The sequence below is a fragment of the Hypomesus nipponensis genome, chromosome 6 (genome assembly GCF_054491055.1).
Source record: "Hypomesus nipponensis isolate SF chromosome 6, ASM5449105v1, whole genome shotgun sequence".
Taxonomy (NCBI): Eukaryota; Metazoa; Chordata; class Actinopteri; order Osmeriformes; family Osmeridae; genus Hypomesus; species Hypomesus nipponensis.
The window spans coordinates 16,391,101-16,413,422 of record NC_140366.1 but is presented as its reverse complement, the minus strand read 5'-3'; the positions used below and the strand labels follow the sequence as shown (position 1 = coordinate 16,413,422).

General features: G+C 49.5%; 1 protein-coding gene across 1 annotated transcript in view; it reads right to left on the bottom strand.

Moving 5' to 3' along the window:
- Positions 1-22,322, bottom strand: part of LOC146287356 (MAM domain-containing glycosylphosphatidylinositol anchor protein 2) — a 124,405-nt gene that overhangs the window by 41,586 nt on the left and 60,497 nt on the right. The window contains exons 4-9 of the mRNA XM_084700024.1: positions 19,988-20,184; positions 17,765-17,897; positions 17,364-17,633; positions 9,943-10,034; positions 9,444-9,681; positions 386-679 (exon numbers count right to left, since the gene is read on the bottom strand). Coding sequence (XP_084556150.1) covers positions 386-679; positions 9,444-9,681; positions 9,943-10,034; positions 17,364-17,633; positions 17,765-17,897; positions 19,988-20,184 — 1,224 coding nt within the window. The remainder of the gene's footprint in view (positions 1-385; positions 680-9,443; positions 9,682-9,942; positions 10,035-17,363; positions 17,634-17,764; positions 17,898-19,987; positions 20,185-22,322) is intronic.

Genomic DNA, 22,322 nt, shown 5'->3' with positions numbered 1-22,322 from the left:
TCACCCTCACATGCTCTGCCACATAGAGAGTGGCAGCTCACACAATCCCGTCTTCTGAGAGAGAAATGCTAAACTTATTTGGTTTGTAGGCATGCACGCACACGTGCACACACACAACATTCTATAATAAACACACAATAACATACGTGCACACACACACACAATGCTCTTTACATGCACCCCGACATTCTATACTATATATATATATATATATATATATAATTCAAATAACACCACACATGTACACACGTACACATTCTATACGCACATTGTACTATTTAAATGGAACGAACAATAACACACACATTCTATTCTCACAGTGCACTATTCAAGTACAACATAAAACACACCCACACACACACACACACACACACTCTGTACTCACACTGCACGATGAGCTCCACCAGCGCCTCCCTGGGCTTGACGTTGAAGCCGTTGTACTGGCTGGTCTGGCAGCGGTAAGAGCCGCTCATCTCCCGTGACACGTTGACGATCCGCAGCACGCCGTCGTAGCTCTCCGACTGCATGCTGCCGTCCGCCATGGGCACCTCCTTGTCCGCCCGAGACCACAGGATGATGGGCTTGGGCTTCCCTGAAACAAGGCACTCCAGCTCCACTGTATCCCCTTCCCGGGTCACCAAGGGCGACTTGCCCCGGGGGACTGTCAGGTTGGGGGGAACTAAGAAAGAGAAAAACAGAGGAGGGACTGATATGGGGCTCTAGAAAGTTGGCTGGCGGGGTAAGAGGGAGGGGTCGACCGGGGGGATGGGGGGTGGAGGGTGGCGAAGCGAATGAGCGTCCATGTCACGATGGATGCGTGTTTGTTGTTGTTGTTGTTGTTGATTAGTCAGACACATAGTGTGGAGAGAGAGAGAGAGAGAGAGAGAGAGAGCATGCCGACTCTTGGAGAGATGGCTGGCAGCCTCCCTGTGGTTCTGGATGTTTACCCTCCAGCCATCAAGCTGTTCAGCAGCAACAAGGTTATATGGAGGCAAGCGATGGAGGATGTAATGGAGGTCTGACACAAAGTAGAGGTCGCAGGAAACAATCGATGACGTGAATCCTTTCGATCCTTTCAAATCAGCTGGAGCTATTTTCATTCTCTTTAAAGTGCAGAGTAATGGAGTAAAAAGAGAAACAAAAAGCCATTCCTTACTGCATTGCTCAAAAAGTCTGTCTTCCTCCTCATCATACTGTTCATCACCATCACCCTTGTGACTTTACTGTCCTCATCATCATCCTCATCCTCATCACCATTAACACAGCTAATGTGACACTTCCACCACACTGGATGTGCAGGCCCAGTGATCAACTCTCTCAGCCTCCTCTTTCTCTCCTCACTTCTCCACTTAGTTGTCTGTCAGCTCAGCTACCTTCTCTGCTCCTGAGTCTCCGATAACAGAAGTCAACACATCTATTCATCTATTTAAAAAAAGGCGTCAAGAAGGGCTAGGCCAGACTTACAATTAAAACCTCTTAACTGGTCATCTCCATTGGGGCGTAGGATGGATAGCTTTTCCCTGGATCACTAAACAAAGTTGCCGCTCCACAGTATAAATGGTTCCAGGCACTTTTGCAAGGCCAGCAGAAAGTGTATGTTGAATAATGAAAAAAGTGCAGAGTTAAAGGATATATTTGTTTTCCATTTATCGTGTGTGTGTGTGTGAGCGAGTGTGTACGCTCCAAAGTGTACGTGTGAGATGATCTGTGTGTGTGTGCATGGTATAAAAGTAAGTGGAAAGCGGCAGGTTGTAACAAGAACCAACAATGTGATTCCTAATGTGGGGAGCTGGGCACATAAATGTGTTTAATTAGCAGCCTGACCTCAAAATACAGGCTGTGTGTGTGTATGTGTGTGTGTGTGTGTGCCCATGAACAAACTTCAAAACCAAAGGCAGAGCTCAGATGGAAACAGCACTGCATACAGCCAACACCTACCAAACAGGACTTTTTTATATTAAAATGACAGCGTTTCAGCTGAACTTTGGCCAATCATTGCATGCCGCATTGAACTCATACAGTAAACTTTTGTGATGATGAAATCACGAGCAATAACCTAGAAACACAAAACCCCAACTCCATCAGACCCAGTTCTCTCGACTTGCTGTTGGTATTCTGTCAGAATCCTTCCTAGTGTACAGTACCAGTGTAGTAAACTAACATGTTCACCAGTTCCTCACTAGCTAGTAACATTTTCACCACTTCCTCACTAGCATACTGGAGAAGTACACCAACATATTCACTCCTGATTGCTTGTCCTGATTGATGGTCTTTTCAAGTTTGGAAAATGCATTCAGCTCTGTGAAGAGGAAGTGATTAGAAATTTGATATGAATCATTGATGTACCATCCACCGGTAAAACAGGCCAAATATTAGCATGATGCAACATACGTTGTCCTTCTCACTTCTGTTTGTCACCAAAAACACAACACATTTTGTTCAGAGCATTTCCCATCTATGTGATGTACTTAGGTAAGCTATCCCTATTGAGTCTATTTTAGATAGGGACAGTGAAGAGGTCCTTCACTGTAGCCATTAGCTACTGGGTGAGAGTCTGTTAGGTCATTCAGAAAGTATGTTAATTATGGAAGCAAATCAGTGACATGTTTTGAATTTTATAACGCATTGAATACTTAATATTGAAATGTAAACACCACCAAATTTGTAGGTTTTGAATTCACTTCTTTAAAATGAATTTATGAATTAATTTCAATAAAAAAAACATAGCCAGAAAAATTAGGTCCGAAAAATTCTAACCCATTTTTTTTTTACTATCCAAAAAAAGCCCCCAAAAATCTGATCCCCAAAAATTCAGGCGAAGTCTGAGCCTGAAATACTAAAGGAGAAAAACTTAGAGACACATTTTCTGGCTCCCATTTGTAGGATCCAATTTCTGGGATCAGAATTTCACCATCCCAGCTGAAATTCAGCAACATGAATTTCTGAACCTTGAAACGTTTCAATTTTAAAGAGGTGAATTCTATACCAAACAATCAAGTATTCAATTCCTTTTCAAATTCAAAACTTCATGTCACTGATTTGCTTCCATAGTAAATCATCAGATAATCTGAGATGTATTCTATCTGAACACATAAAGGATGAGAAGTGTCTAGAATCTCTGTCTCCAGGAACCTGAAGGCAGACAGACGGAGGTTGCAAGTCAACAATAATACCTCATCAATGGAAAGATTAAAGACCCAAGCGGTCCTCTGCTAACTATGCCTTGCAGCAAGACAAAACCTACAGAAAAAAATAACCTTAAAAATAGCCAAAACGAAAATGAAACCAGCAAAATGACCGCTCTCTCCCTTTAACAGTTACATCCAGTGTGTGTTAAACCTCAAAAGATTAAACTTCCTGTGATCAAAGCATATTGCCCCACTTTTTGAATCCCAAGACAAAAAGCTGTAGGTAAGCAGCACAGACAGGTGGGCTGGTAGGCTCCAACGAGGCCATTAGAGAGTGGACGGGAGGCATAGTCACAGTGTACCCATCATTACACACATCCTCTCTGTGGTCCAGACCAGGGAGCCAATTACAACTGTCAGGCCTTGGTTTTGGAAGCGCCCCTCTACCCATAATGACAGCCATTGCATCTGCTGCAATTGTTAGCTAAGGAACACACCGTACATCCATATACACACGTACACACACACACACACACAGGCAGGCACGCACACAGATAAACACAAACACGCACAAATAATACACACACAAGAAGTAGCCTGGCACATGGTAAAACAAAGAGTGGGAACAAACTGTGTGTTAAAGTAGATCTGGGTATTAGCACAGCGCACACACGCTATCTCTACATTACAGTGGGCGTCTGTCGCTCAGCACTGTGATCTGGCCTGATGAGAGGGAAGGAGTGGGGAATGGGAAGGAGGTGGTAGAGGAGAGAGGGGCGGGTGAGGAGGCAGGGAGGCATGCATGGAGGGAGGGAGGGAGGGAGGGAGGGAGGGAGGGAGGGAGGCAGGCAGGCAGGCAGGCAGGCAGGCAGGCAGGCAGGGAGGGAGGGAGGGAGGGAGGGAGGGAGGGAGGGAGGGAGGGAGGGAGGGAGGGAGGGAGGGAGGGAGGGAGGGAGGGAGGGAGGGAGGGAGGGAGGGAGGGAGGGAGGGAGGGAGGGAGGGAGGGAGGGAGGGAGGGAGGCAGGGAGGCAGGGAGGCAGGGAGGCAGGGAGGCAGGGAGGCTGGGAGGCTGGGAGGCAGGGAGGCAGGGAGGCAGGGAGGCAGGGAGGCGATGAGAGAGACAAAGGACATGTATGGTATCGGTCTGTGTGGGGAGTTTGATTTCCCAGCAGACCCCACCAAGCCTGGCAGGGCCAAACCCCACTGAAAGGCCCCACCACGGCAGCCTGTTTCCATGGTCTCAGCTGGGATGATTCCCCTTGTCTGGAGCCTGATTGCTGGAGCCTTTCAGAAGTAGCCATCACCATTGCAACCAACACCTGGCACAGTGGGCAGACTGCAATGTCTGGCACTTAGGATTTTGATACATAACAGGAGCCACAGTAAGCACGGTCATCTTTGAAAATAAACAACAATTCTGCTGGGCCTCTGATTGAGTGATGTTACATCACTGCCTGTCACCATGGCAACACAGTGCCACTACCACTCTGGCTGCGAGTGTGTGTGTGTGTGTGTGTGTGTGTGGCTTTAGGCTGGTGAGTTGGTCTAGCTGTGACAGGCCCCTGCTCCTATGAGCTTCTTGCCAGTGGGGACAGTCTGTGGTGCTCCCTACGGTGGATGGGTTTGTGTGTGTGTGTGTGTGTGTCAGTGTGTGCTTGTTTTTTGGTGTGTATATGGGTGTGCTTTGAGTGTGTGTATGTGTGTGTGAGTGTGTGTGGACCTACTGCGACAGATGAAGGTTGTCCTGGGAAGGCTCTGAAAGGCTTAGTGTTCTGATGGACTGCAGTGCCACAGCACCAAGGGAGGCTAATATCAGCAGAAGACTGAAACCCTTCTGGGGGCTGCCCTAAAGGATGCCATTAGGAGAGTATGTTTCTGTCAGATGGTCAAGCTGTGTGTGTGTGTGTGTGTGTACCGCACTCAGTATAAGCTCTGTTCGTGTCTTGTGTTTCAAATTTTAGTCTATGAAGTGTACCGATACAAACAACAACAGCGGCACTCTATCATTGAATAGTTGTCATTGGTCACAGTAAATGTGTCGTGTTTCAGTGCATCAGTCCCTGTCTGTGTGATGTGTACCCTTATGATCAGTCATGCTGGAGATCACACACACACACACACACACACACACACACACACCATCACACACACACACACACCCACACACACACACACCATCACACACACACACCATCACACACACACACACACACCACTATCCATTACAGTACATACAACAACAGAAATAATCAGCAACAGCCAAAGCCTCCCGTTCCCCCTCATGTGTGTCGGACATGTCACCCAGAATCCCCTTCACTGGGGTCAGACAACCTGACACTTCCAACAGCAGATCAACACAGACAACAGCCGGCAGCCATGACATTCTACAACAACAGCCCCAGATATGACTGTCACTCCAGTTAGAATCAGTGACATTCAGGTTCGTCTACGCACAGATAACTGGATGATTAAACTGAGCACAGGAGGGAGGGAGGGAGTAAAAGTTAATAGACAGAGAGAGAGCGAGAGAGAGAGAGAGAATAGGGAGAAAGGAGAGATGGAGAGAGGGTGGGGCTGAGACTGAAGGTCTAAGAAAGGTAGCACAAATTCATCTTAAACCAATTACAAGTAGTCTCCACCCCTGTGTCTGTGTGGCCGGTGGCCCTACCTGCTGTTTGTTAATCCAGCTCTGCGCTTTTCCTAATCAACCGAGCAGTTAATTGATTTGCCTAATTTAATAAGCAGAGTAATTCATTTGGGTGGGAAGAAGCCTTGTGCTACGATGTAGGTTGGTGACTGTGAGAGATAGTCAACCAGGAAGGACTCGTTGCTCAACGAGAGAGAGAGAGAGAGAGAGAGAGAGAGAGAGAGAGAGAGAGAGAGAGAGAGAGAGAGAGAGAGAGAGAGAGAGAGAGAGAGAGAGAGACAGAGAGAGAGAGAGAGAGAGAGACAGAGAGAGAGAGAGAGAGAGAGAGAGATGGGGACACTTCCAATCCTGAAACACATGATCAGTTAAAGGGCTTTGCAGTCTAACTGGACACAAGAATGAACAGATGAATAATTGTAGGGTTGCCTGCTGGTACTGTGTATGGTCTGTGTATAGTGATATACATCTCGTGCTGTTGACTTCTGCTTCACTGGAGACTGACTGGAAGTCTGTCCCTTAGGCTTACATTAGCCGGCTTCCGTCATAAATCTCTCCCTAATCATGTTTGGATGTTCACCAGTCTCATTTTAAGACGATTCTCTCATTTGAATCTAGACCTCATTAAGTGTCAGGAGTCAAAGCACTGTCAAGACACGCATAAACAGAAACCTGACTCTGAGCAGGGAAAACTAGCTCATCCTGTGTGGATCCAGTTTCTCATCACACACGTTTAACAGAATGGCTAATGAGAGGATAAGTCTCACCATGTCTGGGATTCAACCCTCCCTCCCTCCCTCCCTCCCTCCCTCCCTCCCTCCCTCCCTCCCTCCCTCCCTCCCTCCCTCCCTCCCTCCCTCCCTCCCTCCCTCCCTCCCTCCCTCCCTCCCTCCCTCCCTCCCTCCCTCCCTCCCTCCCTCCCTCCCATCTTAATTTAAAGGAAAAAACCCAAAATGAAGATGGATTACGTTTTACATAGGAGGCGCCTGTTCTGATACTCCAGCGTACTGTAATATGGTTCTTTTCTCCCAGTGGAATCTGATAGAGAGATCTGGGCTGGGGTTTGGATAGTACTCATGAATAAAGCATTAGCCTTGGAATCTCAGAGTACCCAAAAGAGAACAGAACTGGGCTGTTAATGAGTCTGTGCTGATTGTAAATATTAGCACTGTTTTGTGGGAAGATATAATGAAATGTTTAAAAGAAAGTAGACAGACAACGAATATTCTCGTTCAGTGAGGGTCTGTGAGCTTTGGAAACAAGACAGGGGCTGGTTGGATGTTTCAGCTGCTGCAGAGGGTTGACCCAGGGCTGGGGAGAGGCGGGAAACACAGGCAGCTCTGTCTGGGAACGATGGCAAGGAGAATACGGCCAGTTTGGTGGAGCACTGAGGACTCTAGCTTCGAGCAGCTATGCATTCGGAGGTCTGAGAGAACTGAGGCTGGAGATTCTTTAGGCTCAATCTCTTTTCAAACACTTTGCCAGCATGAAATCCTGGCAGCCCTGCAGAGTAACCTCCTCTAAATGCGTTTATTAAGACTTCTAATTGCTGCTGCGCTCCCCCCGCTTCAGGAGGGCAGCAGGAGGGTAACAAAGTCTTCCCTTAGTTACCCCAAAACAGACTGTGGGGGGGGGGGGGGGGGATCCAGGCAGAGCCCCCTCTGCACACAGCCAAACCCCATGGCTACCTACAGTGCGTCACTCGGGTCCCAACGTCATTTGAATGAAAGCAATGACGAACACCTGGCCGCAGTCCACAGGGCTGGTTTCCAGACGTGTAAAACACCAAGATGGGTCTCAACCGTAGCTTCCCGCAGACCTGTTGAGATCCGTAGCTTTAAAGTGATTCCAACAGCATCTGTTTCTGATCCTGAAACCCTTTGAAAACAACCACAGCCACAACAACATCGCAAAGGCAATGCCCTTAAATAACATTTCAGCAATTCAAGCCCTTTCAAGTGATACGATAATCCCAAAGACAGCTGTCTTGTTCTGTTTTCTAGTACTTTAAAGAACGTGTGTTTGTGCATGGGCTGGCCTCACCACCACACTCAGAGAGAAAGGCTGCACTACTTAAAAGATAATGAGGAAACCAACACGGCAGGTACCATTGATCCCACTGTTTTATAGCACGGGGGATTATCAAAGGATTATCTTGCGCTAATTATGCACGAAGGTCGACAACAAGCTTTCATGTTGCTACGGTGAGTGGCAGGAAGATGTGTGTGTTGTCTCCGAGGGGGTGTACAGAGCGAGGGGCCCGCTTACGGTCTGTGAGTTTGACGATCACACGCCTTATGCAAACCCGAGACGAGCGCTCCGAATGTCTGAACTGAGCTGAATCCTCAGACATGCGGCCCAACTGAAACGTACACTTCCACACGCGAGCATTCCCATCCTCATTTCCTGGTGACAAGGCAGCGACCACAAGGGGAAACCAGCGTCTCCGAGAGGGGGAACCCATCTCCTGGACGATCCTCAGAGCTCCGACCGGAGGTAGGAGGAACGTCATCAGAATTCCAAAGTGGACATTCCTAATGGGTTGTCATATGTTTGGAAACTGCACGAGGCAGCTCGGATCCAAGACGGATTCGAGAGACCGCAGATAGAGTGCGGCTAGTCAGGTTTGTTATATGTTTTAGATCTATTACTTTTATCACTTGTATTCTTGTTTTTGTTGATTTTATGTAAAGCACCTTGAGCTGCAATTCCTGTATGAAATGTGCTATATAAATAAAGTCTTACTTACTTACTAATCAGAGCGTGTTACTGGGAAGGAATCAATCGGGCGGTATCCTTGACGACGGCGTCCTGTTATGAGGTAATTGACAGGGATTCTGGACTAGTTCACGTGTCACTGATTGACCCTTTTCTGTTGATTACTGATCCATCGTCACCCTCACGTCTGGGAGCAGCGCTCTGAACCCTTCCATCATCACCATCGTGCTAACCTGTGAAGACTACCACTCAAAACTGGATGCACACCACATACCGGGACCGACGATGCGTGGTCGTGATCTCTCAAATACAGCTGTCTCAAATGGTTCAATTCTTCCTCCTGTTTTCGACACCTGCCTGTTTTTGTTTTTAACAGAGTGCAGTGAAGGCCTGCCCTAGTCAATAAGCACTCTCACTGTCACTGCATGCCAAAGTCATCCATCTATTCGAAACAGCCAAACTTCCCTTCCCGGATCCTATGCTGCTCAATGAATGAGTCAGTCTTCTGATTGACATGCTGTATGTTGAATGTATGTCATGTTAGTCTGAATAATGGTAGTAACAGCCAATCAGATGAAGGGACAGGATGGATATTCAGTGTTACATTAGTTTAGTAGATGCAAACGGTAGTGAAGTTCCCCTGGCTTACAGACAGACGGAGGAACAGCTGTAGTGTTTGTGTGACGTGTGGAGCTTAGTGTGTCAAGCAGCAATGTTTCATCACTTTGCACTGTACGTGGGTGAAGTTGGAACTGAAGTCCTATTCTGTAAGGCAATTATATTTTAATTTGTGCTGAACATTGATACATAATTTAACTTAGCCTTTAGCACTTTAACTCAGCCTTGAGTAAGTAACTTTTGTTTTTGGAAGACATGTCTGTGTGTGTGTGTGTGTGTGTGTGTGCTGAGGGAGGTGTGTATTTGCAGTGTTGGCGTCAATGTGTGAAACTCACCAGTAGTGGAGGAGATGTTGACGTCGATGCTGATCTCAGGGATGCCCCCTCCTTTGAGTGCCGCCACACAGGTGTACGTGCCGAAGTCTGTGAACTTCAGATCGATGATGTCCAGGTTGGTAGTTCCAGGAGAGATGTCCGGGTCCGTCTGGGTGATCACCATTCGCTCCGAGCTACGCAGGGCACGCCCATTCTTCAGCCAACCAAATGTCAGCTCCTCAGGGGGCGTGGCCTCCACCTGAACAACACCGGTACAGACAAGTTCACTTTTAATCGTGTGTGTGTGTGTGTGTGTGTGTGTGTGTGATTTACATTTGTTCATTTAGCAATCGCTCTCATGCGAAGTCGCATTCGTGGGACTCGAAACCCTTGATCCGTCTTTCGCGCCGCGTAATGATTTTCAGCTCCGTGAGCTAGGAGGTAAGTGATGCAGTGCACACAAGACAGGCTGCAGCAATAACATGTTATCACAGGGAGCCATGCAGGATGGGAGGTGTACCTGGCAGGATATCTTGACCTCTCGTCCTATCTGGATGTTGTCATCATTGTGGTAGGGGTCTGGGGTGATCCAGAAACGCCCCTTCTTCAGAGCTGTGGAAAGATTCACCGTGACTATCCCGCCTGTTAAAACACGTATCCTTCTTCTAAAAGAGGTAGCGGTAGCGGAGATGCTGGAAGGTCAGGAAGAGGGTCAAACAATTTCATGTTTTTAAATTGATTCAGAAAGCAACTCCAAATTGTAGATGACACAGTGTGGTGTATGCTAATAAGGTTCAAATGCTTTTGTTAGGTTCAGTTTTGTACAAACAAAAACACACACATACACACAGGCGTGCAAGCGCAAACACACACACACACACACACACCAATGCATAGTTTGAGAGATACCTAACTATTACTAACCCAATTTAGTTCCAAAACTCAATTTCCGAATAACAGCTCATCTGAATGAAAAAACACAACAACAACAAAAAAACAAGATAGTCTGATTTCATTATAATGCATGTTGTATTGTTTCCAAACCCTTCGCCTACAGTACAATTCATCTCTCCGGCATGAACCGACGCTGCCACACAATCTTTTCATCTAGCAATTCCCTGGTGACATTATCATATTCAGTTTGGCACAAGGAAAATGAAAACAAAACCCGCATGTCAGATTTAAACACAGGAAATTGAATGTGCAAAACATTGGCGATGCTGAGCAAAGCAGCGCGGAGTTGGGGGCTGGGGGGGGGGGGGGGGGGGGGGGCTGGGGGGGGGGGGCTGGGGGTTCTCAGACTGAAGCCAGAGACTTCATGTCTTGAAATCAATGTCGGCAATCTTGTTTCTGACACATGTCAGACCGATGTTAGCACCATGTCAGCGGAACTGCCTTGCTAAATAAAAAAGGGCTTTCAGCCTCCCTCTCATCATTAGCATGCGGTCAAATATTACACATCTGCAGGGTTATGGATCCCCTCCGGAGCAGGAAATGCGCATGCTTTTAAAGTAGTTCCAGTGTTGCCATGGAAACAGTGTTGATGCCTCCATTTTTTTTTTGTTGCTGTAACACACATCTGTATGACCTTTACTCATCAGACATCCGGCTTTTTGGCAACCCACAATTCCATCCCTGAGGTCTCAGCTTTACACTAATAGGATCACACGAACGCTTGCTATGAATCTATTTTCTGTCAACATACACAACACACGGTTAAAACTACTTAGCATGCAGCTGTCATGGAAACACCTCGACAATGAATGCCCTTCAATCAGAGCACTTGTCAGACGTACTAGTGAACACACCGTGCTGTGCACAGGACTGTTTATGACTGGCTGCAACAGAACAGCTTGACAATTTGAAATGGGATTTGCACACACCGAGTGTATGTGTTTTTGTGTGTTTGTAAGTTAGCTGTCACAGGTGACAGTAGATAAACGTTGGATTATATGCTGTACTCTCCCACCTCCCACAGGCTAATCCTAATACCTCCCTTTACTCAGGGGATTGAACCTCAATCTCAGCAAACACAACTTGCACATTAAACCAAGAGGACATTCTCATGGTCCTAATGTGAGATTTTGCTTTACGGCCAAGACAAGGCAACATCACCAGAGTCCAGTTATCAGACCACCTTCCCTGCGTCATGTTATGAATCGTACTGGACTGTGCCTGCAAAACAAAAACGACTATGTTCACTCCTGCGTCTCTATTGAAGCTCTCAGTCTGCTCTGTCAAACTGTCTCCTCAGTTCCACCTTGACTCAAATAACCTACTGCTCCTTCACTCTACAAGTTAACCTCACACACTCACTTGTGCTCGCTCACTCACTCGGCCAAGTTTGGTCTAAAACAAATGTTCTCGTCGTTTCTGGTCGTCTGAGAAGATCCGATACACTTTGATTCTTTTTCAGTCTGTTTTGTCGGTCTCATTGAGATAACCTTGTACGTTCAGGTACAGTATAACTCACTACAGGAAAGAAGAGAAATTAGCATGAACTGCAGAAGGCAGTGCTCTGTCCTCTCTGTTTCTCTCACCATCTCTTTTGTCTCCCCGATAGGAGTTACAATACAGACATGCGATACTCCAAGTCAGATCATCTAAGGTTTAGCTGAGAGGGAAACACTTTGAAAAAAGAAGAGTGAAGTCACAAAGCCTCAACTCGGAGCTTTCCCCTAAAAAACAGTCGACATTCCTCAACTCTGAACGAGTCACACTGGAGCACTTACATCATGTGACACAGCGAGACCAGCCACCAGCTTGAAGCCAACCCCATCCCCCAGCCTTAACTCCAGCCTCAGCCTCGATCTGAGCCCCAGCCTCGGCCCGAGTCCCATCCAGAGCCCCAGCCCCGGCAACATCTGACCTTGTTTCAGCGGCTCAAGGCCAACTTTAACTTCCCAGTACAGAATGCTGTACCAGTGTCTTTCATGCTCCATTCCTTAGCCTCCAGCCCAGCAGTGACTCAGCCAAACCCACCCTACAGGAGAGTACAGCACCGCTGGTCATGCCCCGAGCTGAGAAGACGTCCTCCAGCATGCTTCAACAGCCACGTCCTGCAGCCTCTCCCACCACTCATCTTACACGGCTCTCTCACATTGGACGACAGACAAAACAAAGCAGTTTGAGGAAGTGGGCTGTGATTGGTTCTCTCGGGAGGACGGCATCATCTGTGTGAGTGCTGAAACGTCCGCAGGCCTGAAGAGCAGCAGTAATGGAGGTCTGCTCGTGTAGGCACGGTGCCCCGGTCTACCGCCTAAAAGGGGACATGTGTGGCAGCGCCGGTGGAGGACACGACGCCGTGATGTCACCGCCCGCCCCAAACAACCTCGGCAGTAGTCATAACCCCGTGCATCTTTAACAAGGGCTCCGCTCGGAAACAGAACTTTCCCATTTTCTCGTCCGGGCGAGTCGGAATGCGCCTCCTGTTCCGTCGCTTCCAGAGCCTCATTCATATGTTATGAGACCGCTGGAGGTTGTGTCCGTGCTCTGGTCGCAGTAACGCGAAAGAAAAGGCCCGCTCACGGAAATGGAATCTGACTGGATCAGAACAGCTGGCTGCGTTATCAGGTAGAACAATCCAGGCCAACTGGAGCGCGAGAGGGGAGGTGGTTAGCTGGTAACAGTACAGCACCCCAGCACTGTCCTGTAGTGACAGACTATGTAGACACACACACACACAAACACTTACACGCACACAGTCTGAGCAGGTACAGAAATCCCACACCGTTTTAAGAGCATTCGGATTTCCTGAGAGCCACAGCCCCCCAACCAGAGTTAACTCACGCAAACATCCAGGGTGAATTATTGATGATATGGCTTTTGGAAGCTGGCTTCCTTTCATCGGCTTGACTGGTGCTGTCATCGAACTTGGTCTGCGGACCACCCTGTGTGTGTGCGCGTGTGTGTGTGTGCGTGCGTGTGTGTATGTGCGTGTGTATTTCTGTGCTTCTGTGTTTGAGGGGTAGGCGTGAATAAGCGATAGGATCTGTACCTTTAAATGGTATGCTCAAAGCACTTACTGTTCTTTCTAGCACAGCTGGCTTCACCCAGAATTAAAAAACGGGACAATAGGTCTTTTAGTTTGATATAGTAATTATTATATATATTCTACGCCAGCTTTAGACAGTGCGACAATGCGGAGGTCACACTGACTACATTAAAAACATATATCCTTGTATCCAGACCCCTCAACTCCAAGAATAATTTGGCTGTTTTTGGTTGCCTAGTTAAGCCTGAGTGCTAGTGCTGTACAGAGCATGCTTTAATAGCATGCTAGAATAATGCGCTGACCAAACGCCAAGATAATCATGCAAAGAGCCAGTTGAGGCTGTGTACTCTAAAAGGCCCTGTGTCACTCAACAGGATTACGATACCTCCTCAAAAGAGCTTCTGAACAGAGCACACACACACACACACATCACCCCCCTATACACACACACACACACACGCAGCACACACACACACACACCCCAGACCATGACACAGACTGATAAACACACAGCCAACTAAAATCAAATGTCTTTGACCTCTCTTCACTCAGTGGTCTGACCTGCAGTACGTTCATCTCTCTCGCGCACCTCACTTCTCACCTCGCTTCTCACTGCCCACCCATCTACCTGCATCTGCGTTCCTTTCATCTCCCAAGGACATTAGTGTAACCTCAGACCTCCTGCCGGTCACCCTGCCCGCCCGCCCGCCCGCCCGCCTGCCCGCCTGTCTGTTCATCTGTCTGTCAGTCAGACTGTGTGTCCAGACTGTGCTCAGTGGACTCTCCCTCGGTGTGGACCAGCACGTGGAGCTTAGCTCCACTCCAGTCCAGATGGCCCACAGAAACTCCTCTCAAGGTGAAGCTCGCGGGGGACGTCCGATATTAGCACGGCCCGGTCGAGCCACTTCTCCCTCGCCCTCCACATCCCCTCCTCACACCTTCCACAGAACGCTCACCCCATCCCCAACCCCAACCCCCTCCCCCCAACCCCGTCATCCCCTTCACCTCTCAAAATCTAGCACCTTACCTTCCACACCGCACCCTCACCAGCTCCATGGCCCCTGTTGTCATCGCACCGCACATAAACTCTCTCCCTTCCGCCACACACCGACACGTTGACGCTGGCGCGTGCCCCTGACAGGAACAAGTGACAGGTCTTTTGATGCCGTGAACGACCTTGCGGCTGACCTGGCATTTTAATTACATTTCTAGCCCCGGCCACGGGCTGCTGAGGGAATTACGCACGCACACTCACACAAACACCCCCGCACACACACACACACACACACACACACACATTACCACAGAGGCAATCCTGACGGAGGCCTGTCACCCAAGCCTCCAGTCTGCCTGCCAGATTTGGCCACCCGTCTTCTGAGTTCGCCATTTATAAAATGGAAATGCATGTGGCTGCTGCCCACGATTTATTCCGGAGCTAATTCGATCAGACCCATTCACATGTTGATTTACATGCCGGGTGCCAGCTTTTTACAAGTCACGTCATGAAGGCTTTGTTTTCTCTGCAGCAAACCAACCAAAATAACAACAGCAGGAGCTCATAATAAATCCAATTGCATTGCTGCTCCCCTATAAATAACAGAGAGCCCCCTAACCGTGTTGTAACGTGGGTGAGGTGATGTGTGTGTGTGGGGGTGTGTGTGTGTGTGTGTGCGTGCCTCTATGGCTGATGTCTCATTTGTAAAGACTGAAATCGTCAGGAACTCCTGGTGGAATAGTCGGAGCAGACAACGACAGCGGAATGTCGTTTGATTCTGGGTCTTTGATAGCAGTGCCACTCATTTCCCGCACATCATAGAGCAGCAAAACTTAGGTTTTTCAAGATAAGTGTAAAAAGGGGAAGGGAGGGAGGGAGGGAGGGCGGTATGTGTTCTAAACTACTCCAGACACACGTGGCTATGTGGAAATAAACAACAGCCGACTGTTCATTTCCCCACTGTTCTTATCTTCCTTTGGGCAGATCTTCCATCTCAACCCCCCCTTTCATCTCTGAGAGGGATGTCTCTTGATTCAACCCCCCCCCCCACCTGCACACACACACACACACACTGAGCAAACTACCTCAGTCCCCCTCCCACCTGCACACACACACACACACACACACACACACACACACACACACACACACACACACACACACACACACACACACACACACACACACACACACACACACACACACACACACACACACACACACACACACACACACACACACACACACACACACACACACACACACTGAGCAAACTACCTCAGTTATGAAAGTCAACAGGAGCCCAACTCCAGTGCACGTGGCGCCGTGCGCTCGTGCATTGTGGCGACCCGTCGCATGACAAAAGCGCCTTGCCAATCATGGCCACGCGACCTGCCCACGGACCGCGCTGAAAGCACACAGGAAATTGACCTGCATTTTCAGACGTGTCCATGTGCTTCAATCCATGAAAAGGATGGTGTGTGTGTGTGTGTGTGTGTGTCCTAGGCGAGCCAGTAGCATGCGGCGCAGACGGCAGGATGACCCAGCTCTGAAAGGCAGGCTGGTGGAGGGGGCCAGAACGGCCAGAGAAGCCACCATCTGCTAAGGAGAGATCTGTGGATCCACACACAGACCTCGCTGGCAGCTCTACCCTGAGAGGGCTTCTCAAGGACTACAAGTGGGATAAAGACTAACACACACACACACACACACTTTAACAAGAACAACATACTTGCGCACGCACACACATACACACACTTTCAAAAAAGGAAACAACACCCATACACAGTCTTCAAGAAGAACGACACACAAGCCACAAACAAAACCACATAAACCTAAACAAACACTGTATGACAAGTACACACAAACACTTTTACACGTACACAGAGAAAACGCAAACCTCCACAGTAGTCTCACCAGCTGTCGATCTCGGAGATTCTAAAGTCACCGTATTAAGTGCTTGTCAAAATGCAGAGATGCCTTACCCTTATCTCAGCCCCGATCTACCGGGGCGTTACAGACAAACACTCTCTCACACACACTCACGCAATCTGGATTATGTGCTGTGTGACACAGTCCGCAGTGTTTGTCACCGCAGGCTGTCTGATAAGGGCAAAGAGTGGTACAGTGCTGGATGTGTCATGCATCTCTAAGGGAAGGGCTGTTCCTGCCAACTGTAGCACATAGCCTTGAAGCCTCCAGTGTCTCTGGTTTAACTGTCCTAACTGCTGTAATTGGCCCTTTCATAATTGTTTAATGAGTAGTTTCACCCTTGTTTGCCTCCAGTATTGCCCTTGACCATCTACTGTGAGAGCAAACATCCCAACGCTGTCTGTGTTTACAGCGTGACGCAGGCTCCGAGTGTTGAAACGTGAATCCCACATTGGAAGGCTCTTCTCTGTTCTTTAATGGAACTCGCGTCGCACATTCTCTCTAGTAGAGATTGCTGGGGCTTTATTGTGCTGTCTGTGCTCAGCTATTCTACTCTCCTCCGCAGTAATATCCCTCCGCATCTCCCCTTTTCACCTCTCCCTTTCTTCACGTCTCCCCCTCTCCATCGCTCTCTCATCCCCCCTCCTCCTCTCCCCCACCTCTCCCCCTCGACTCCCCCTTTCCCCTTCACCCTCCCCCTCTCCCCCCTCTCTCTCCACCTCCACCTCACCACCCTCCCCCTTTCCCCTCCCCCTCTCTCCTTCACCCTCCCCCTCTCCCCCCTCTCTCTCTCCCACTGCCACCTCTCCCCCTCTCTCTCCTACTGCCACCTCTAACCCCACTCCCCCCTCTCTCCTCCACCCTCCCCCTCTCCCCACTCTCTCTCTCCTACCGCCACCTCTCCCCTCTCCCCCCCTCCCCCCTCTCTCTCTTACCGCCACCTCTACCCCCCTCCCTCTCTCCCCCTCTCTCTCCTACCGCCACCTCTCCCCCACTCCCCCCTCTCTCTCCCCCCCCTCACCTCGGACCACGATGGTGGTGGACTTCTTGGCAGGGTTCCCCACGTTGTTGCTGGCGACGCAGCTGTAGACGCCGGCGTCGTCGGAGGTGACGGCGGGCAGGGTAAGCGTGCCGCCCTTCAGGACGCTCTTGTCCGGCAGGCCGTCAGAGCTGCCGTGCCAGCTGAGCGCGGGCACCGGCTCCCCACCCGTGGTGATGCACACCAGGGACACCGTCTGGCCCGGGTTCACCACGATGGGGTCCTCCACCAGCAGCTTGATGGAGGGGGAGGCTGGAGGGGTGTAGGGGGGGAGTAGAGCACACAGACTGGTCTAGACAGAGGGCCTTTGGTCCCTTCAAACATTTGACCTTTCTGTCATCCTAATCTGTCATCTGTGAGTTTTGAAGTTGACCGTATCCAACCTGTCTTGTTGGTGAGTTTGAAGATGACGCTGCGGTCAGGAATGCCACACACGTTCCTGACGGAGGCGATGCAGCTGTAGTTGGCGTAGTCCTGAGGACGGAGGTTCTTCAACTTCAGGATCTTCGTCTCCCCCTGCAGCTCAGAGCAAAAACAGAATAACACTCGTGTGAAAATGTGTGCAAGACAACATCACATCCGCGTGTGAGTGAACATTAAGGCCCAGTTAGTTACCCAGACATGGATTAAGTCCTCAAGTAACAGAGAAATTCAATGAAGAACTCCAGTTTTTATTTTTATTAATTTGCATGAGAGCCTTTCAGTTTTGCTTCCAGTGTGCTTCAAATTTGTGTTTTTGTTTTTTATATGCACTTCACTTGGCAGAAATCTTTTGAACAACAGCTTGCTAAAAAAGGATTTGTAAAAATATACCAATGTAAGTGTAGATAAAAATTATTTTGAAGCCTGTATCCTCACAGGACAGCTTTACATCATGAATTTCTAAGGAGAACCTGATGATGATGGATTAGAAGTGTGGTAGCATATGTAAACACATTTGAAAGCAACCCAGAGTCCATGAACTTGACTTCGACTTGGAATTACAAACACATCAAAACAAATCATCAGAGGGATTTTCACACTTCAATTTTCTGTCTGGCCGAACCGCTGTGCTTTTCAGACTGCCTCCCTCCCTCCCTCCCTCCCTCCCTCCCTCCCTCCCTCCCTCCCTCCCTCCCTCCCTCCCTCCCTCCCTCCCTCCCTCCCTCCCTCCCTCCCTCCCTCCCTCCCTCCCTCCCTCCCTCCCTCCCTCCCTCCCTCCCTCCCTCCCTCCCTCCCTCCCTCCCTCCCTCCCTCCCTCCCTCCTCCTGGGTGTGTTTGACTCCAGCGTGGCTCCTCCCAAAGCCCCCGTGCCACTGATAGGCGTCTCTGATCTGCCCTGCTCTTCCGGGGAGGGGGGTCGGGGGGCCGGGGGGCTGGGGGCCCAGATGAGGAGATAAGGACATGACTCAGCCGGCGCTGTGGCAGTCCTCACAACTGCAATCGCTCATCTCTTTTTTTTCCTCTCCCACTGATCACCGTCTTGCATGGGGGAGATGTAATTGTATTAGATTAGGAGCAGAAAGGGTCCCTGCCTCGGCCTTGCTGCCTCGCTGCCCTGACTCTCCATCACCTCACTGTCTCGGGCTGATATCAGAGCCTGGCGTGGGTCAGGACTGAGGACACACACAGCTGTGTGGGCAGACCAAGTCTTCTCCAGCAGCAAAGCTTTCAAACGTGACCGGCTCAAGGCCTGCCTGCAGGGTCCTAGAGCCTACGTCCAAACGCAAAGTCAACAACATCCCTTTTCTCTGCACCCGGCCAGCCAAAACCACCCTAATCTGGCATTCAGCATCGTGAAAACGACCGCTGAGCCATCCCCCAGTCTCTCCCCCTCGCTCCAGCTCTCCACGGGGGAGCGCCATCGGAGGAAGAGAAAAGAGGAAGGAGTGGAGGAAGAGGAGGGAGGGAGGAGGAGAGACAGGGGCCCCTGATTGAAAGGGTGTAGCCGCTAGGCTAATTACAGGCCGGATCCCCATGCTGGGTGTGAAATGCCAGGCGGGTGTTTCATCGGGGCTGTCTGCGAGCGCGTCAGGTGGGCCGAGGCAGGGGGACGACTCTGGTGGGACGTCTCCACGGGTCCTGTTCTCCCACTCTATCAGAGACCCCCCTCCATCTCCCCCTCGCCATGCTCCACATCTCCCTTTCTCTCCCTCTCTCCGCCTCCTCCCTTGCTCTTACCCTTTGTAGAACACACACAGAGACACAAGTGCACACACACACACAACTGCCTTCAGTTGCTACCCTGTCCATCAGCGTGCCTCCTCCTCTTTACTCGACCTTCTCTCCCTCTTGGTCTCTTCTCCTCTCTTCTCCTCCCGTCTCCTCCCGTCTCCTCCTCTCTACCCTCCTCCCTTGTCTTCCCCCCCCCCGTCTATGATGATTAGTTATCTAAACCAGCGCATTCCGACCTGTCATTCTCTGAAGCAGGAGAAAGACAGTAGGACCTGGTTGGCCAAACCACCCCCCCCCCCCCCCCCCTCTTGGTGAAGCAGAGCGTGATGGATCTCAACTCTTGCCTGTGTGTGTGTGTGTGTGTGTGGTTCATCGCACACTCGCCTCCCCGTCGCCATGGTGACGCCTGCGTAGGTGTACGCCAGGTGTCTGCCCCCCCCTCTGGGTGTTACCTGTGTGAAGAAGGGCTCGTAGATCTCCACGCCCTTGTCGGAGCCCTGGGACAGCACGTCGCGGCCGCGGTGCCAGCTATAGCGGACGGGAGGGTTGGAGTTGGCCACGCAGCGCAGGAACACGGTCCGCTCGTAGTAGAACTGCTCCTTGGCCTCGCCGATGCTCTGGTGCACGGTCACCACGGGGTCGTCCAGGTCTGAGGGGCACACACACACACATTCACACGCATGCGCGCACACACACACACACACACACACATACATACAGTATGAATATTGATCAGATCATGAATCAATAATGCATTATCATGCAGCTCGGAGATGGACCTAAACCTTTAAACATAGTTACGAGCAGTTGCATTATAACCCATTTGTAGATCGACGTGAGATTTGTTTTATCAATGATAACCATGTTTAACACAAATCTAATATGTCTGCCAGGAGCAGGGAGTGAAGGTCAGGGGGGGGTCAGACATCCTGGTATCGATGTGTATACACAGGCTGATGACAGAGTGAAGAACGCTGGGCAGTGGCACCAATAATCGGTGCTTTCACCCGCCCACACACACACACACACACAAACACACCCACAGGTTCCCTGTACACACACACACACATACGCACACACACACATAGCTCAAGGGCACATTGACTTTTCTAATCAATGAGCCACCATGCCTTGCCTTCAAAGTGACTGTCCTGGTAGACTGAAGCGGAGTCCGCAAAGAATCACTGATCTCCTTCGCAAACACTTAGCTGATGCTCATCCCTCCCTAGCATAATATTTGGCTGGCCTCTGAACCCACGAGGGACTCAGTGAAAAGATACTCAGTTTCTCTGTCCGTCTCCCAACACTTCTTAGGGAAGTTTTATTCTGCTACTGACAGTTGGCTATTTGAGAAGGGCGCCCGCAGTTGATTAAATGGCTTCAAAGTTAATCATCTTACTTGCCTAACGCATTAAGCCTTGGCAAATGGTGTTCATCATAACTGTGGTGTCTTTGAGTTCGCTAATACTCCAAGCTTAAACGACGGCCATTTGCACACTCAGGGAAGTAAAGGGGCTTTCATCTGTCTTCAAGATGCAATCAGATCTCAAGGCAAAGCGAAAAAGGCCATTTAAAGAAGCAGATAAGCCAAGTCAACGCAAGTTAACCTCAACGCTAGAACCCAGAACAATTAAGGTTGACCTTTTACTTACGCCACAAGAGCGAGAACAAGTTCAACTCAGGGAGCGAGTGAATTAGCGAGAGAGAAAATAACAGGTCTCAAATAGGGAACAGTGTTGTTTTTTTTGGGGGGGGGGGGGGGTGGGGGGATGGGTCCCCTATTACACAGTTAAGGAAGGAAACTATTTGAGCCAGTTGGAAATGTTAATGGTTCGATTTAAGCCCAGCTGTTCCAGCTGCCGTGTTTGTCCCCTGGGTTGACGCCCGGCTCAGGCCACAGTCAGGAAGCGGAGAGGCCAAATGCTGATTCCTTAGTTTTATTAAGACATGTTCAGCCCTGAAGCCCCTTAATCAAAATCCAGCAGCGGTCAATACTTCATCCCGAATCCATTACAGTGGCCCAGGTAAGAGCAATTACCTCTGGGGGAGCCAGGCCCATGCAGAGGGGACACCAGGGGCACAACAGAGAGCAGTTGAGTGGAGCCATTTTGGCCAAGCAGATTGTTCTAAATAAATACACTGATTCATTATGGAGGAGGAGAGGAGCAGAGCGTATGAATCCTGGATGTTATCTTGAGCACTTCCAAGGCTACTCGTCTAGCTGTTTAGCCCATGGTTCATTTAGCCGGTGTGACAGATACTGAATGAATCACAGTGCCATGAAGTACCCTGTGTCTTTGAATGAAGGTCTGATTGGGGTTGTCAACAGACAGTTTGTGCGGTGGCAGGCTAAAGAGGAGAGAGAAAAAGAAAGAAAGAAAGAAAGGAGAGAGAGAGAGAGAGAGAGAAAGGGAGAGAGAAAGGGAGAGAGAAAGACAGAGACAGAGAGACACAAACAGAAGGATTAACTATGTGGCCTGTGTGTGTGTGTGTTTGTGTGTGTTTGTGTGTGTTTGTGATTTGCGTAATGATACAATGATCTGGGAAGGGAGTGCCCCTGACCTATTTATAGCTAAAAATGTATGAAGACAGAGCGTGTGTGTGCTGGCTGCCCCAAGAGATAAATATGGAAATATGGAAATGTACGCAGAGGATTAAAAATTTGATGAATTTCAAACCAAATTCTACCTTAGTCGTAAGTCTTCCCCGGGCCAAGGTGTCGCATGTGTGTCGCTCTTGTGCAATTACCTCCCTAAGTCACGCCCAGCTGACTGTGAAGCTTAGCTC